This window comes from Entelurus aequoreus, linkage group LG02, assembly GCF_033978785.1.
Source record: "Entelurus aequoreus isolate RoL-2023_Sb linkage group LG02, RoL_Eaeq_v1.1, whole genome shotgun sequence".
NCBI lineage: Eukaryota > Metazoa > Chordata > Actinopteri > Syngnathiformes > Syngnathidae > Entelurus > Entelurus aequoreus.
In genome coordinates, this window is record NC_084732.1 from 16,774,785 (window position 1) to 16,791,959 (window position 17,175).

Below are 17,175 nucleotides of genomic sequence, written 5' to 3' on the forward strand. Positions count from 1 at the left end.
ACCCCCAGGGGTACGCGTACCCCCATTTGAGAACCACTGGGATAAGACAGGGGTGTCAAACTCATTTTAGATCTGAGAAAAAAAATCTACTCCCAAGTGGGCCCGACTGGTAAAATCACGGCACGATAACATCCGACTTGATTGTGCCGTTGCGCGTAATGACCACAGACGGCGCTAACGAGCCGCATTCATCAACAAGGAGCAAAAAATAAAGCAGAGAAGAAGAAGTGCCTGGAGCCAGGAAGGATGGCTTGTCAACAATGGCGTCCTGACCGGGGACGATGCCTCAAAACGTACGCGGTCGTTCTCCTTTTGTGTACAGACCTGGTGCTACAACGTGTACAAGGTGTGTTTGTTTGTCGTTTGTGTTTGACGTGTACATACACTTGCTCTTTCGCGGTCTATCGCGCTACAGTAGCTTCCAACCTCGCTAGCTTAGCAGCGCTATCTATAGTCATTCCTGTTTATACTGAACAAATGTGTCAAATCGATATTTACGTCCTATGTTTGCCCGCCAGGATACCTGAGCTCCCCTCACGTCGGCCAGGAGCCTCCCTACACCAGAGACTCCCAGCATGGCCCAGTCATCACCAGCGCGGCGGTGCCCGCTGCAGCTTCGGGTAAACAACAATCCCGGAAATCAAACATGTTTTTTTTGCCAGCTTACCTGCACTAACTCTACTTTCCTTATTATAATAATAATTTATATCATAACTCTTTCTGAAAGCTTGTTGTTTTGATCAATCAATCAATCTGTGGGTGACATTGTTGTCACCAGGAAAGATGAGGTCACCTACCTAGGTTCCATGCTAGAGGCTAATCTTTCCTGTGATAAAATGACAACCAAGGTAATCAAAAAGGTCAGCCAACGAACAAGATTTCTCTACAGAATCTCCTCTCTGGTCAACAAAAGCGCCATGAAGATTCTAGCGGGAACTCTCATTCAACCCTTTTTCGATTACGCATATAGAACCTTTATGTAACCAGATAAGAAACCCATTGAGATAGGGCCCGGCGATATGACCTTTTTTTAATATCGCAATATTTTAAGGCCATATCGCAATACACGGTATATATCTCGATATTTTGCCTTAGCCTTGAATGAACACTTGATGCATATAATCACAGCAGTATGATGATTCTATGTGTATACATTAAAACATTCTTCTTCATGCTGCATTAATATATGCTACTTTAAAACTTTAATGCAGAGAAGGAAATCACAACTAAAAAAATCACTAGTTTTTTTTAAAACGGTGTTGATCTGGAAATGTTTGCCTCTGCATTTTGATGGTGTGGGCGTGTGGCACCGAACGGAGATGTTGACATGCGGAGTAAGCACTCCTCATTCTCTAGCAGGTGACTTTTCAAATAATGCTACATATTAGCAGTAATGCTACTTTTTATAGCAACGTTTTTGCCCACACTTGACAAATTACGGTTGTCTGTTCGACATATTCCCACCTGAAGCCAAACCACCGCCAGACGATGGACCCCCTGCTGTTTTTCGGGGGAATTAATTATTCCTTCATTTGTTACCAGATTCGCACCTTTTCTCTCGTATTACCACTCGCATCACAGCTAACGTTACACATGCTGCTACCTCTTTGCTGCACGAGGGCGTATACGTATGTGACGTGTGTAAGAAGGTGCGCTTGTCTGTCTGTGAGAAGGAGACACAAGAAGGAGTGGGAAGAGCCTGTAGTGTAATGCCCGCAGCTAAAAGCAACTGCGTGAGAACGTATACTCGAATATCACAATATAGTAATTTTCTATATCGCACAGAGACAAACCCGCGATATACGCCCAGCCCTACATTGAGATCAAGATCTCTTTCACAAGAGTGACCTGGCCAAGAGGTCAACAGCACATGTCACAGAGCAGTTTAAAAAAAGTAATACGTTGAGACATACATTTTAAAATACATAAAAGAGAACTGTAATTCACTGGCATGCACCTCCTGGTACCCCAGCACCTCCAAAACCCTCAAATCTAGACTCCAAACATCCCAGAACAAGCTAGTCAGGTTACTTCTAGACCTCCACCCCAGATCACACCTCACTCCTACCCACTTCTCCAAAGTGGGCTGGCTAATGGTGGAGGACAGAGTAAAGCAACTTGCACTGAGTCTAGTCTATAAAATTCGCTACACCTCCCTGATACCGAAGTACATGTCAAACTACTTCCATAATGTAAATGACCGCCATAACCACAACACCAGGCGGAGCTCCACAAACCACGTTAAACCCAGATTTCGATCTAACAAAGGTCTTAACTCATTCTCCTTCTATGCCACGTCAATATGGAATGCACTCCCAACAGGTGTAAAAGAAAGTGCATCTCTATCCTCCCTCAAAACCGCACTAAAAGAACACCTCCAGGCAACTACAACCCTAGACTAACACCCTCCCCCCACCACATCCCACCTCCCTGGATTGTAATTAATCAAATGTATATACCGTATTTTCCGCAGTATAAGGCGCACCGGATTATAAGCTGCACCTTCAATGAATGGCCTATTTTAAAACTTTGTTCATGTATAAGGCGCACCGCATTATAAGGCGCATAGAATTGACGCTACAGTAGAGGCTGGGGTTGCGAGACCTGTTGTGGCTCAATATTGGTCCATGTATAAGCAGCTTTTGAGAAAATTGGAGGTTTTTAGGTGCGCTTTATAGTGTGGAAAATACGATACTTGTTCTTATGCTTTCTGAGCTCACTCTGTTCACTGCTCGCTGTACATATCCTACGAAGTCAAACCTACACTGTTTCAATGTCCATCTCTCAGATGATATTATTGTTGATGACTGAAGTGCTGATATCAACCAAACGTAACCCCCCCGCCCCAACTCCCTCCACATCCCGTCCCCCGGATTGTGAATAATGTAAATAATTCAATATATATACTCTGATGATTAACTTGTGTGATGACTGTATTATGCTGATAGTATATATTTACACCATGAAATGATTAACGTGGACCCGACTTAAACAAGTTGAAAAACGTATTTGTGTGTTACCATTTAGTGGTCAATTGTACGGAATATTACTGTACTGTGCAATCTACTAATAAAAGTCTCAATCAATCAATCAATGGTGGCCTATGCGGTGTTCCACGCCATCGTCTGCTGGGGTTGGGGAGCATGGGCAGAGACAGGAGCAGACCCAACAAAGCAACCAAGATTGCCGACTCCACTCTCGGCCGCCCACCAACTCTCGGCCAGTGTCCAGTCCGCATGGATGAGCGAGGATACGTCCAAGGACCCCGAGGTGTCCGGTACCTGCTCATTCAGCCAAGACACTGTGAAACTTGTTCGTCCCGGCGCTCAGCGCCAACTCCGCAGCCCTGTCTCTTCGTCCGCATCTCCTCCAGTCTCTCCAAACGGACTCTGGTGTGGCAGAGACCCAGCAGCTGGTCTCCATGGCCAAAAGGCTCCCGGGAGGCAGATCCAAAAGTTCACAAAAAAGCACCGCAGAAGTCACGAAAGTGCCACCCCTTGTCACACAGTCCCAAAGGGTACCGAACCCCCCCCCCCCCCCAAAAAAAAAAAACACTTGAAAACAAGAGGGAAACATCAACAACACAAAAGGATGACAGCGGCACCATCTTGGGGGAAACAAATGCTTCTGAGTTAGCATCTCAAACTGTAGGGCATTCCAGAATACTTATCATAAGGCATTGGTGGCAATGATAAATGGGATTAGAGTCGTCAGTTTGCATGAAAAACATCCATAATTTATTCAGAGTATTTTTTTAGTATTTCCATAAAAATATGTGGTAATGTTACGGAAATGAAATAATATGACAAGGATGGTCTTGACAAGTTAGTGTTTCATGCATGCATGAAAGAGTTCTGGAACATCAACTCATCATCAGAAGGAACACTTTAATGCAGTACTTCTCAATTATTTTCAGTTACGCCACCCCTAGAAAGAAGAACATTTTGCGCATCCATCGTGACTATAAATAGTGCAATTTGTCTATAAAACTGTTGTAAGTACAATGCTGCATAACAAGTTGGTTATGAGGGAATAGTCCACAAAGATCCGTTTGTTCTAAGGCTGTCTAAAATGATGAGAGGTGACTAGAATTGCAGCCCTTTGAGACACTCGTGATATAGGGCTATATAAGTAAACTTTGATTGATTGATTGAGAATTGAAGTTTGGTCATTTATTCTAGAAAAAAGAAGTACTGACAATAGCAATACCAGCGCTGGGAAAGTGAACCTAGCTTATAAGGTCAGGACGAGCTCTAAAATTGTCACTCTGCATGCATTTGTCCACCGAGGTTGTGCCATCTTGCCGGGGATTGAAACTGAAAATTAACATGGCATTCTTCTCCCTTCGCCTATTTTGTGGTACCTCTTCTTTCGGATTCTAAATAAGATACAGTGTGTGTACTTTTAAGGACAAGAAACACAGGGTGCATTCATGTAAAGTCATTGAACATAAAGTACTGTACAAGAGATGCCATCACTCTTGAATCAACACAGTAGTTAATACTATGATCAAAGTTAATTAAAAACTAAATGTGGGATATAAATAATAATGGAAGTATAATTGTTTGTTTTTAATTGGTACAAAGGTTTAACACGTGTACAAGGATATTTCACATGCCTTTACTGTGTATATAATTGAACATTGTTTATGTTGTGTACAAAGTGTATTTATAATATGTTGTGCAAAGGAAATGTCATAATTTTTGGAAGCTCATCTTGTATTTGACATTGTTTATAGGGTTAGGCGCAATAAGTGTTCAACTTCAGCCTACACCCTTTCGGTCTGCAACATTTTTAATTTATGAATGTACAACTGTTTGTTTATGTAAAACTGTTTGTTTATTTTGTTGACCACTGACCAAAGAAATAATAAACTAAACTAAACATCTCATGTACAGTTCACTCCGTTCAAAAGTGGTAAAAAGTTCCTCTAAACAGTATGGATGGGTATCTTTCACATTTGGAATCGATATTTTTGAATAACTCTAACCCTAACCCATGAAATCAAATCTGCAACAAGTTGTCATAATTGTCGCAGCAATACAGAACATAAAGAATGTGCCAAAAAGAACGACCTGCTTGTGATATTCTGAATTTTGGCCTTTGTGAATGCATCTCGCCTGTATTGACTATACTGGAATGCGCTCCCAACAGGTGTAAAAGAAAGGGCATCTCTATCCTCCTTCAAAACCGCAATAAAAGTACACCTCCAGGCAACTTCAACCCTAAACTAACACTCTCCCCGGATTATTAATAATTAAATGTAAATAATCAAGTATAGATACTTTTTCTTATGCCTTCTGCTCTCTCTCGCTCTCTTCTACTACTACTACTTGCTGTACATATCCTACCAAGTCAGACCTACACTGTTTCAATGTCCATTTCTCTGTTCTCAATTGTTGATGACTGAAGTGATGATAACAACCAAACCTAACCCCTCCACACCCCAGATTGTAAATAATGTACATAATTCAATGTATATACCCTGATGATTATCTTGTGTGACGACTGTATTATGATGATAGTATATATCTGATAGTATATATCTGTATCATGAATCAATTTAAGTGGACCCCGACTTAAACAAGTTGAAAAACTTATTCGGGTGTTACAATTTAGTGGTCAATTGTACGGAATATGTACTTCACTGTGCAACCTACTAATAAAAGTCTAAAAAAAAATGGTGCTTAATGGGAAAGTGTTGTGATGAAATATGTGTGCTGTGTTGGACATGAGGACTGCTGTTGGCGTGTTACGCCGGCAATAAAGTAAAACAAAAAGGCATCAGACGAGACTGGGTGTCTCTTTCTGTTACTTGCGTAATCTCACTTCAAGCACTTGTTGTAGTGCTTTTTAGCTGCAGCCGGCCTCCGTGGCTCCCACTCCCTCCACTCTGTTGCAAGTTGTTGTGATTTTATGTAACATGTTTATGTGTGCTATGGCTATGAGTTTTTTTCCCCTTGGCTTCAGTCTGGACCCCCTTTCCAGGAGTCCAGCCTTTGACTGAATATTTTTTTACTCTTGCTCCCTTCCCCATTATCACCTGTTTCCCACCTTTTTAAGTGGCGCCGTAAATGGCTGACCCGTCGGCGGTCCTGTTCTTGTCTCCCTGTAATGTATGTCTGCTCTTAGTGGGACTGTGCCGAAAACGTAATTTCAGTTCTTATATGTATCGTACATGTTAAAGAATGGACAATAATAAAAGCACCTTGAACCTTGATTAGGAACTAATTTTGATTGTATTCTTTTGGTTTGTATTTTCAGCCTCTCCTGCTGACGACGAGAGCCACGCCTCCAAATGTCCCAGCGGGGGTTTGTGCAGGCGCTTGCCAGCTGATTGCATCAACTGCAATTACCAGCATAATTGCACCTACGGGAAACCAGCGTCCTTCACCTGTCAGGCCAAAAAAGGGGTTCACTGTGTGGTGAGTGCCACCATTGTTCTTTGAACTTACTTTCAACCGGCAAGTACTGTCGCTTCACACGGGCCGTTTTCGTTCCTGTGACATCACGTCGGCGTTTTTGCAGGGCGAGTCGGGCCAGCAGCAGACCGACTTCTCCCTGTCCATCACCTGTCAGTTCTGCTGGCAACTGGATCCGTCGCAGTACCGCTGCTCCAACTCCACCACCTGCATGACAGTGGCCTGCCCCCGACAGCGCTACAATGCCACCTGCGACGTCCTGGACCACGTACACTGTTTAGGTATGGACAGTGTTCCAAATAACATTGTTCATTTTACTAGTAATGAGTAATTCATTACTTTTACGCACGTTACAACGCCGTTCGTGAGATGTTTGTTGTAACGTGGCACGCCACTTTTGATGTGGTTGTATGTCAACAAGATAGCGTCAGAATGCAGGAAATATCTTTTTACTAATGAACGCTACAACCAGCACCACACTAAATCGAACTTAGAATGATGCAACATCACACAGCAAACAACATAGTACACACACACACTACTACTTGGAGGGAATAATGAACAACCAATCTATGACTGAAGTGGGAAGCTTGCAATCCCACAATACCCCATTTGTGCACAAGGAGACTACAGCCATCAAAGCTAGGTAGCGCTAACATAATCCAGTAAACAGATTCAACAGACCTGCAAACTGCGAGTTTGTGCTAAGGCAAATACACACACTCTGTGTCTCATGAAACGTCTAAACTGCATATGCCAGATATCTTAATGTTTTTTTTAAAGCAACACACTAATTACTTACCTTAGCAATTAATTACATGTATTAAAGAGGACCCTGCCGAGAGTATAGAGCTGGTCCACAGTCCAATCGAGTGTGTCGGGCATACGTCTTTTCTCCTCCATTAAGCCACACCACCTCGTATTTCCCTCTCTTTATGAGCAAACGTTCTGCACCGACAAAGTAAATACAAAATGCATTATTGTTTTTTTCTTTGTAGGTAAAAGACATTTTCAGAAGCGGTTATTTTGCAACTGGACTGGAGGATACAAGTGGTCCACAGCACTGGCGCTCAGGTAAAAACATATGTTTTGTTATCTAATATCACTTTCAAGCCAGAAAAAGGGAAATTAATACATTTTAACTGTTGTTGTGGTGCTTAGTCGTCAGCAGATATCATTTGGAGTTTTTCAGCTTAATCTGTTGCCTTCATAAAACCTTAATCGCCTTTAAAAATGATAAATAAATGATAAATGGGTTGTACTTGTATAGCGCTTTTCTACCTTCAAGGTACTCAAAGCGCTTTGACACTATGTCCACATTCACCCATTCACACACATTCACACATTGATGGCGGGAGCTGCCATTCGAGGCCCTAACCACGACCCATCAGGAACAAGGGTGAAGTGTCTTGCCCAAGGACACAACGGACGTGACGAAGTTGGTAGAAGGTGGGGATTGAACCAGGAATCCTCAGGTTGCTGGCACGGCCACGCTCCCAACTGCGCCACGCCATCCCCTAAATGTTGTTTGTTTATACTGTACAACAGTGTGAGTTAGTCCAAATAGCAAAACATAAAGTTGATAGTTAATGACCTCATTGTTTATTAAAGGTCCCTTATTACAGTATGCAAAACTAAGTTTTAAATGATGTAATGAGCAGTGTTATGTGTCCGTACAGTGTTTATGAGAACCAAACGTGGGAAAAAGCTACGAACTATGGGAGACTGGGCTTTCCGCCGCTCCCAGTCTGTGGAACGCTCTCGCTGACCACCTGAGTGCACCACAGACTGTGGATGCTTTTAAAAAAGGCTTAAAAACCCTTATTTAAAAAAAAAAAAAAAAAAGCCTTTTTATAGATATATGCATACTAGTTCTAGCTATTAGGCTGTTCTAGTTTTTATTTTTATTATCTTTTTATTATTTTTATTTTTTAATACACTGTAGCACTTTGAGGTTGTTTGCTCAATGTAAAGTGCTTTTTACAAATAAAATCTATTATTATTATTATTATTATTATTATTAAAAAATCTCTAATTTAAATTTGCTCATGCTGGGTTGTCACAAATAAATAAATGGGAAATACTATCATGAAAGTATAACCTCCCTTCTTGCTACAAGCTAGGTGAGCCTGCACCTCATATAATTGCCTAACACTTCACAGAGGCTAGCTTTGTAAAAAAAAAAAACCCAAAACAAAGAAGGCTTCGCTACACATCTTAAAATAAACTCATTTCACAAACCATCAGTCGCTACAGACGTGAGAGCAGTGAGTTTGATCGTTTAATTTATCTTCAGCAGATATGCTAACCTAGCAACATGTTGCAGTTAAAATGTGAGTGTAATGTTAGCACAGTAGCTAACATAGCTATGCTAGTGTTGCTAATGTTTGCATCGTCCAGTCCTGCTCTTTAATATCATGTTGTGTATAATTATATGGCATCTAATATGTTGGACAAGTACAGAGTTGCAGTGTATATGTAAGAAGTGGACAAAGTTAGGGCTGGGCTGATAAAACGATACCAGAATGTAGGATATGGACATGTAGTAGTAGTAGTAGCAGCAGCAGCGAGACATTGATGTGGCATAGAAAGAGAATGAGTTAAGACCTTTGTTAGTTCGGAATTTGGGTTTAACGTGGTTAGTGGAGCTCCCCCTGGTGTTGTGGTTATGGCGGTCATTTACGTTAAGGAAGTAGTTTGACATGTACTTCGGTATCAGGGAGGTGTAGCGAATTTTATAGACTAGGCTCAGTGCTAGTTGTTTAACTCTGTCCTCCACCTTGAGCCAGCCCACTTTAGAGAAGTGGGTAGGAGTGAGGTGGGATCTGGGGTGGAGGTCTAGCAGTAACCTGACGAGCTTGTTCTGAGATGTTTGGAGTTTAGATTTGAGGGTTTTGGATGTGCTAGGGTACCAGGAGGTGCATGCGTAATCGAAAAAGGGTTGAACGAGAGTTCCCGCCAGAATCCTCAAGGTGCTTTTGTTGACCAGAGAGGAGATTCTGTAGAGAAATCTCGTTCGTTGGTTAACCTTTTTGATTACCTTGGTTGCCATTTTATCACAGGAAAGGTTAGCCTCTAGAATGGAACCTAGGTAGGTGACCTCATCTTTCCTGGTGATAACAATATCACCCACTTTTATGGTGAAGTCATTGACTTTCTTGAGGTTGATGTGGTACCCAAACAGGATGAATTCTGTTTTACCCAAGTGTATGGATAGCTTGTTGTCAGCGAGCCAGGTGCAAGTTCTACAGAGCTCAGCACTGAGGATTTTCTCCACCTGTGACTTGTCCTTGCCGGATACCAGCAAGGCAGAGTCATCCGCAAACAAAAAGAATTGACAGTCGCATGCCGATGACATGTCGTTTATGTATATTAGGAACAGTAAAGGTCCCAATATACTGCCTTGGGGGACTCCACAGCTCACCGAGAGGTGGGGGACACGGTGCCGTTCACCTCTACCACCTGCTCCCTCCCCTCTAAGTAAGATTGCATCCAGCTCCATGAGTTTTTGTTAAATCCGATTGCTCTGAGCTTATCCAACAGTATAGCGTGGTTAACGGTGTCAAAGGCCTTCTGAAGGTCCAGCATGACCATGCCGCAGTATTTGCCCGCGTCCACCTCATGTTTGACAGGGGACCAGTCCCACTCATCTAATTTTAAATTGAAATTGTCATTGGAGTATTTTTTGAGGGATCTGGATTGGGCTGTTATGTGGCCATTGGCTTTAGGTTTAGCTATTTTGCGGGTGCAGAAGGTTAGATAGTGGTCGCTAAGACCACAGATCATGACCCCACTATTTTTTATTTTAGGCCGGTCTGAAGTGAGAATGAGATCTATGGTTGATTGGGTGGAATCACACACCCTTGTAGGTAGCGCTATTAGCTGGGAAAGACCGTGCAGATTACAAAACTTGCTGAAGGATCCGAAGACAGGCGCATCTTTGCGTTGAATATCTGTGTTCAGATCCCCAGTTATAATTTTCTCCACGTTGTCTGTCCCCGCCAAGCATTCTTCCAAAACCCCATAGAAATCACTCTGATTAGGGGGTCTATAAACAGTCCCTATTAGTACCGGCTTAGCGTTTTTAAATTTGATTTCCGCCCACACAGATTCCAGGTCATTGTGGTTAAGATCAGTGCGAGTTATGTATTTAATATCTTGGTGAATATACATACAAACGCCCCGTGTTTATTCCTGTCCTTTCTGATAACCGAAAAGTTTTCTATTTCTATCTCTGAGTCAGAAATACTTTGATCAAATTTGGTTTCAGAGAAACACAAGATTTTTACCTTCGTGTTGAGGAACATTTCTCTGATTTGGTCGAGTTTGGCTCCAGAGAGGCTGTTCACATTAGTTTTGTAGCTTCTGTAACGAGCTAAACTGTTTTCAGATGTGTGAACATGATTGCACAAGGGTTTTCTAATCATCAATTAGCCTTCTGAGCCAATGAGCAAACACATTGTACCATTAGAACACTGGAGTGATAGTTGCTGGAAATGGGCCTCTATACACCTATGTAGATATTGCACCAAAAACCAGACATTTGCAGCTAGAATAGTCATTTACCACATTAGCAATGTATAGAGTGTATTTCTTTAAAGTTAAGACTAGTTTAAAGTTATCTTCATTGAAAAGTACAGTGCTTTTCCTTCAAAAATAAGGACATTTCAATGTGACCCCAAACTTTTGAACGGTAGTGTATATATATATTATATTTATGATATATATATACTGTATATATATATATATATATATATATATATATATATATATATATATATATATATATATATATATATATATATATATAAATATTGGTATCGGGACAACACTAGCACAGACACACACAACTTCAAAACTGTCTAAATCCCAGCACAAAGGCTAGATTTTGGACAATACACCAACGTGGAACCTCTGACACTCCATTTAAAATTGGTTAAAGACATGAAGGAGAATAAGTGACTTTTAATGTGAGTTAAATGTCTAAGATAAATTAAGTAAAATGTGAGTGCCAGCGACAAGCATCAAGGCGCTGATGTGTTTTATCCTCTCTGCTCTACGTAGCATCACACTGGGTGGTTTTGGGGCGGACCGCTTCTACCTGGGCCAGTGGCGAGAGGGTCTGGGCAAGCTGTTCAGCTTTGGAGGCCTGGGCATTTGGACGTTAATAGACGTTCTTCTCATCGGCGTGGGTTACGTGGGACCCGCCGACGGCTCTCTCTACATCTGAAGAAGAATAAGTCAAGAATACACGGAAAGAAACGGTGGACATGTGGCTGGCACGGTCTGTGCACTCTCAAGGACCGAAGATCTTCCCCGGCGCCGTGTTCTTTGCGCGCCCCGGCGGCCCCATCCCATCTGCTAGCAGTCAGGAGGTGTTTTCTTCCTCACACCCGAGGATGACTCTGCCCACACACGTGCCGGATCAATCACGTTTACAGCCGCCGCCTCCTGGTGTAAAAGGAGCGGTGGGTCGCCACCAGGAACCTGCGAGGACATCGTGCGGGAGTTCGCTTTCTGATAGCGTTGACTCGCAGTGGAGTGCGCGTCCACTCCTGAACAATGGTTGTTTCTTCTTTCCTACTTCACGGTAAACTGGTGGGGGCTTGACGGGAACTAATACTGTACTGCAGTGACAACATTACATATTAGAAAGTAGTTCAGGCCACAACTGTAAGAGCATTACTCTAAGACAGGGGGTGTCCAAAGTGTGGCCCAGGGGCCATTTGTTTTTGTTTTTTTATTGGCCCGCAACTTCTTCTAAAGACAAAATATGAACACTGCACTAAAAAACAGAAATATGCCATTTTGGGTGAAATTGCATGTGAATGCTGAAATCTGCAAGGCACTTAAATGCGTAAGCCAGGTGTGTCAAACTCATTTTAGGTGGGGGCCACATGGAGGAAAATCTACTCCCAAGTGGGCCAGACTGGTAACATCACGGCACGATAACTTAAAAATAAGGACAACTTCTAAAAATACAACAAGCACACTCTAAAACTGTACAAATCCTAATGTTGTTGTTGTTGTTTTTTTTAATCACCTGTTGTACCGTATTTTTCGGACTATAAGTTGCAGTTTTTTTCATAGTTTGGCGGGGGTGCGACTTAAACTCAGGAGCAACTTATATGTGAAATTATTAACACATTACCGTAAAATATCAAATATTATTTAGCTCATTCCCGTAAGAGACTAGACGTATAAGATTTCATGGGATTTAGCGATTAGGAGTGACAGATTGTTTGGTAAACGTATAGCATGTTCTATATGTTATAGTTATTTGAATGACTCTTACCATAATATGTTACGTTAACATACCAGGCACGTTCTCAGTTGGTTATTTATGCCTCATATAACGTACACTTATTCAGCCTGTTGTTTACTATTCTTTATTTATTTTAAATTGCCTTTCAAATGTCTATTCTTGGTGTTGGGTTTTATCAAATACATTTCCCCAAAAAATGCGACTTATACTCCAGTGTGACTTATATATGTCTTTTTCCTTCTTTATTATGCATTTTCGGCCGGTGCGATTTATACTCCGGAGCGACTTATAGTCCGAAAAATATGGTATATACACTTTATTTGTCGTTATTTATATTTTTTGAATAAATTATGTGATAATGTTCATCAGTCAACTCATTGGTGTTAATTTTCAATCTATCAAGATAAAAAAATGTATATCAAAATTAAATTACAGTATGTTATTTATGTAGTTTGATCATTTTCCTCTGATATACTAACATCATGTGGTTTATTTTGTACATATGTAGCATCATCTACAAAGATACAAAGAATTGCTATTGCGACATCCAGTGGACACTTTTAGAACAGCTGTTTCTTCCATTCAAAAATTTCAGGATGATTTTTATACTTGGCAAACTGGCCCGAAAAAACCTGTTCGCGGGCCTGATCTGGCCCTCGGGCCGTACGTTTGACACCCCTGGCGTAAGCCAAACTTAAATGCTAAAGTTAGCATGCTAACAGTCAGAATGTGTTGAGTACCAAGTCATATGACTATGAAGCGTACACATGTAAAATTAGCTTCAAAAGTTAGCATGCTAACTGTTAACATTTTAACAATTAGCATATATCAAGTACCAAGTTAAGTGACTCTGATCTGTTCGGCTGCAAAATTGGCTAAACAAGTTAGCATGCTAATGATATTAGGCTAGATTGCTAATGTTAGCATGCTAACAGTTAGCAGACATGCAAGCCACTGAAATACGTAAGCTGAACTTAAACTCTAATGTTAGCATGCTAACAGTTAGAATGCATCAACCACCAAGTCATATGACTATGAAGCGTACGTATTTAAAATAAGTTTAAAAAGTTAGCGTGCTAACTGTTAACATACCAACAGTTAGCATATATCAAGTACCAAGTTATATGACTCTGAGCTGTTCGGCTGCAAAATTGGCTTAAAAAGTTATAATAATAACTAACATGCTAACAGTTGGCGTATATTAAGTACCAAGTTGTATGCCTGTTAGGTGTTAGGCTGCAAAATTGGCTAAAAAAGTTAGCATCCTAATGATATGTTAGATTGCTAACATTAACATGTTAACAGTTAGCATGTGTGAAGTACGAAGTATCTGCAAAATTGGCTAAAATAGATAGCATGCTAGAATATTAACATTAGCATGCTAACTGTTAGCATGTGTCAAGTACCAAGTCCTATGACTCTGAGGTGTTTATCTGCAAAATTGGCTAAAAAAAGATAGCATGCTAAAATTTAAATATTAGCATGCTAACTGTTAGCATGTGTCAAGTACCAAGTCATATGCCACTGAGGTGTTTGACTGCAAAATTTGCTAAAATAGATAGCATGCTAGAATATTAACATTAGCATGCTAACCGTTAGCATGTGTCAAGTACCAAGTCCTATGACTCTGAGGTGTTTATCTGCAAAATTGGCTAAAAAAAGATAGCATGCTAGAATATTAACATTAGCATGCTAACTGTTAGCATGTGTCAAGTACCAAGTCATATGACTCTGAGGTGTTTGGCTGCAAAATTTGCATTAAAAAAAAGTTTGCACACTAATGTTAGCATGTTAAAATTCTTAATTTTAGGCAAAATTACATTGAATATGCTTTGCTACCGATAACACAAAGCTAAGATTTTGATTTTTTTGTTCAGCTCGCTTAGCATATGTTGACTGACCAATATTATATCTGTTTTAGTATCTTTAATGTATCAACGTGGTTTCACTATCCTTAATTTTATTTATGCGGCCCCTCGCTGAAATGAGTTTGGACACCCCTGCTCTAAGACCTCCGCCAAGGCCAAACAGTTTGAGGAAAAACTCACCTTCTGTAAATTTGAGTCATATTTCTGCGGTTGGGGTTGGCCAAAAGTAACATATTGTTGGAACGGCAACGCCAACCTTGTCGGCTGACTTATCATCTCTGACTGTGTGCATATTTGTATTACACAACAGTGTCACATAAGTAGGTAGGTGACTGATGATATCAGAGGATGTGACATTCAGAGCACCGACTCTCACTACAGGACCCTTTATTTACTTTGTTTGAAACACTGTAAATGGCATTATTCTGAGTTATTTAAATAAAATTAAAAAAAAAAAAAAAGCGTAGAAAATGGATGGATGGGAAATGGATGATTTGAATTTTTAGTCATTTTCTTTGCGGAAGTGAATTTTATGCCAAGGTTGTCAAAATGGGTAGCCTTGGGTCTGTTTTTGTTCAGTTTACTGTCGCTCTGCATGAATCAATTCATTATTGATGAGACTTTTTGTTAGATGTTATTAGAGACGTCCGATAATGGCTTTTTTGCCGATATTCCGATATTTTCCAACTCTTACCGGTATTACCGATTCCGATATCAACCGATACCGATATATACAGTCGTGGAATTAACACATTATTATGCCTAATTTTGTTGTGATGCCCCGCTGGATGCATTAAACCAGTGGTCCCCAACCACCGGGGATCGATTGCTACACAAGAAATAAAAAAAATATATATAAAATATTTTTTTAAAATTTTTTTTATTAAATCAACATAAAAAACACAAGATACACTTACAATTAGTGCACCAACCCAAAAAAACTCCCTCCCCCATTTACACTCATTCACACTCATTCACACAAAAGGGTTGTTTCTTTCTGTTATTGATATTTCTGGTTCCTACATTATATATCAATACAGTCTGCAGGGATACAGTACGTAAGCACGCATGATTGTATTTTTTTATGACAAAAAAAAAAAATACCATACCCCCCTCCACCCCCCACCACCACGTGGGACAAATTTTCAAGCGTTGACCGGTCCGCAGTTACAAAAAGGTTGGGGACCACTGACGTAAGAGACTAGACGTATAAGATTTCATGGGATTTAGCGATTAGGAGTGACAGATTGTTTGGTAAACGTATAGCATGTTCTATATGTTAGAGTTATTTGAATGACTCTTACCATAATATGTTACGTTAACATACCAGGCACGTTCTCAGTTGGTTATTTATGCGTCATATAACGTACACTTATTCAGCCTGTTGTTCACTATTCTTTATTTTAAATTGCCTTTCAAATGTCTATTCTTGGTGTTGGGTTTTATCAAATAAATTTCCCCCCAAAATGCGACTTATATGTTTTTTTCCTTCTTTATTATGCATTTTCGGCCGGTGTGACTTATACTCCGGGGCGACTTATAGTCCGAAAAATACGGTAAATATTGCTGTTGCAATGTTTGATAGCTTTTTCTCCCCCTGCTTCCAGCTTTACAGATGCCAACACCTGCCTAAAAATGTCCTGGCAAGTGCCATTACACACATTATCACTGACGCACTTGAACACGTTGTGTTGGTGTGCGTCTACTTGGCCTGTGACAGGAATTGAAAAGTCTTATTATTAGATGAGGTCATTGTGATGAAGGTTTGGCACGTCCACCGCGGTGAGCGACGGCCAAAACAACGGCGGCGTCCCAAACGAACCTCGGAGAATGATGTTACATAAATAACAAGAAGGGGAGGGAACACGCACGCCGACAAGTAGTGCCTTCCAATTGGCTGCTGTGCTCAGGCCATATTCCTCCACCCGGATTCTAGTTCCTCAAGCTTGACGCAGCTGGCTGAAGGCCAGACATAACCATCCCCTCCACCCCGCCCTCCTTCTGCCTGATGAAATTGTTGGTCCTTCCTGAACTGAGAAGGAGACTCATGTTCCCTTTTTTTTTTCTTCCTAACTTCTCTGCAGGCTTGCATGCTGTTGTAAGTTGTGAGCTGTAAGTGACACACATTAGAGCTGACACATTAGTACAAACCCCAAAACCAGTGAAGTAGGCTCCTTGTGTAAATGGTAAATAAAAACAGAATACAATGACTTGCAAATCATTTCCAACCTATATTCAATTGAATAGACTGCAAAGACAAGATATTTAACGTTCGAACTGGAAAACTTTGTTAAATTTTGCAAATATCAGCTCATTTGGAATTTGATGCCTGCGACATGTTTCAAAAAAGCTGGCACGAGTGGCAAAAGAGACTGAGAAAGTTGAGGAATGCTCGTCAAACACTTATTTGGAACATGCCACAGGTGAACAGGCTAATTGGGAACAGGTGGGTGCCATGATTGGGTATAAAAAGCAGCTTCCATGAAATGCTCAGTCCTTCACAAACAAGGATGGGGCGAGGGTCACCACTTTGTGAACAAATGCCTGAGCAAATTGTTTAAGAACAACATTTCTCAACCAGCTATTGCAAGGAATTTAGGGATTTCACCATCTACAGTCC

At 40.9% G+C, this 17,175-nt stretch overlaps 1 protein-coding gene across 1 annotated transcript; it reads left to right on the forward strand.

The window, feature by feature from the left end:
• Positions 1-123: 123 nt before the first annotated feature.
• tm2d3 (TM2 domain containing 3) lies at positions 124-16,758 on the forward strand. Its single transcript, XM_062023360.1, has 6 exons — positions 124-346; positions 519-620; positions 6,265-6,425; positions 6,529-6,703; positions 7,421-7,496; positions 11,487-16,758. The coding sequence occupies exons 1-6, from the start codon at positions 247-249 to the stop codon at positions 11,650-11,652; spliced, it is 780 nt and encodes a 259-aa protein (XP_061879344.1). The 5' UTR covers positions 124-246; the 3' UTR covers positions 11,653-16,758.
• The last annotated feature ends 417 nt before the right edge of the window (positions 16,759-17,175 follow it).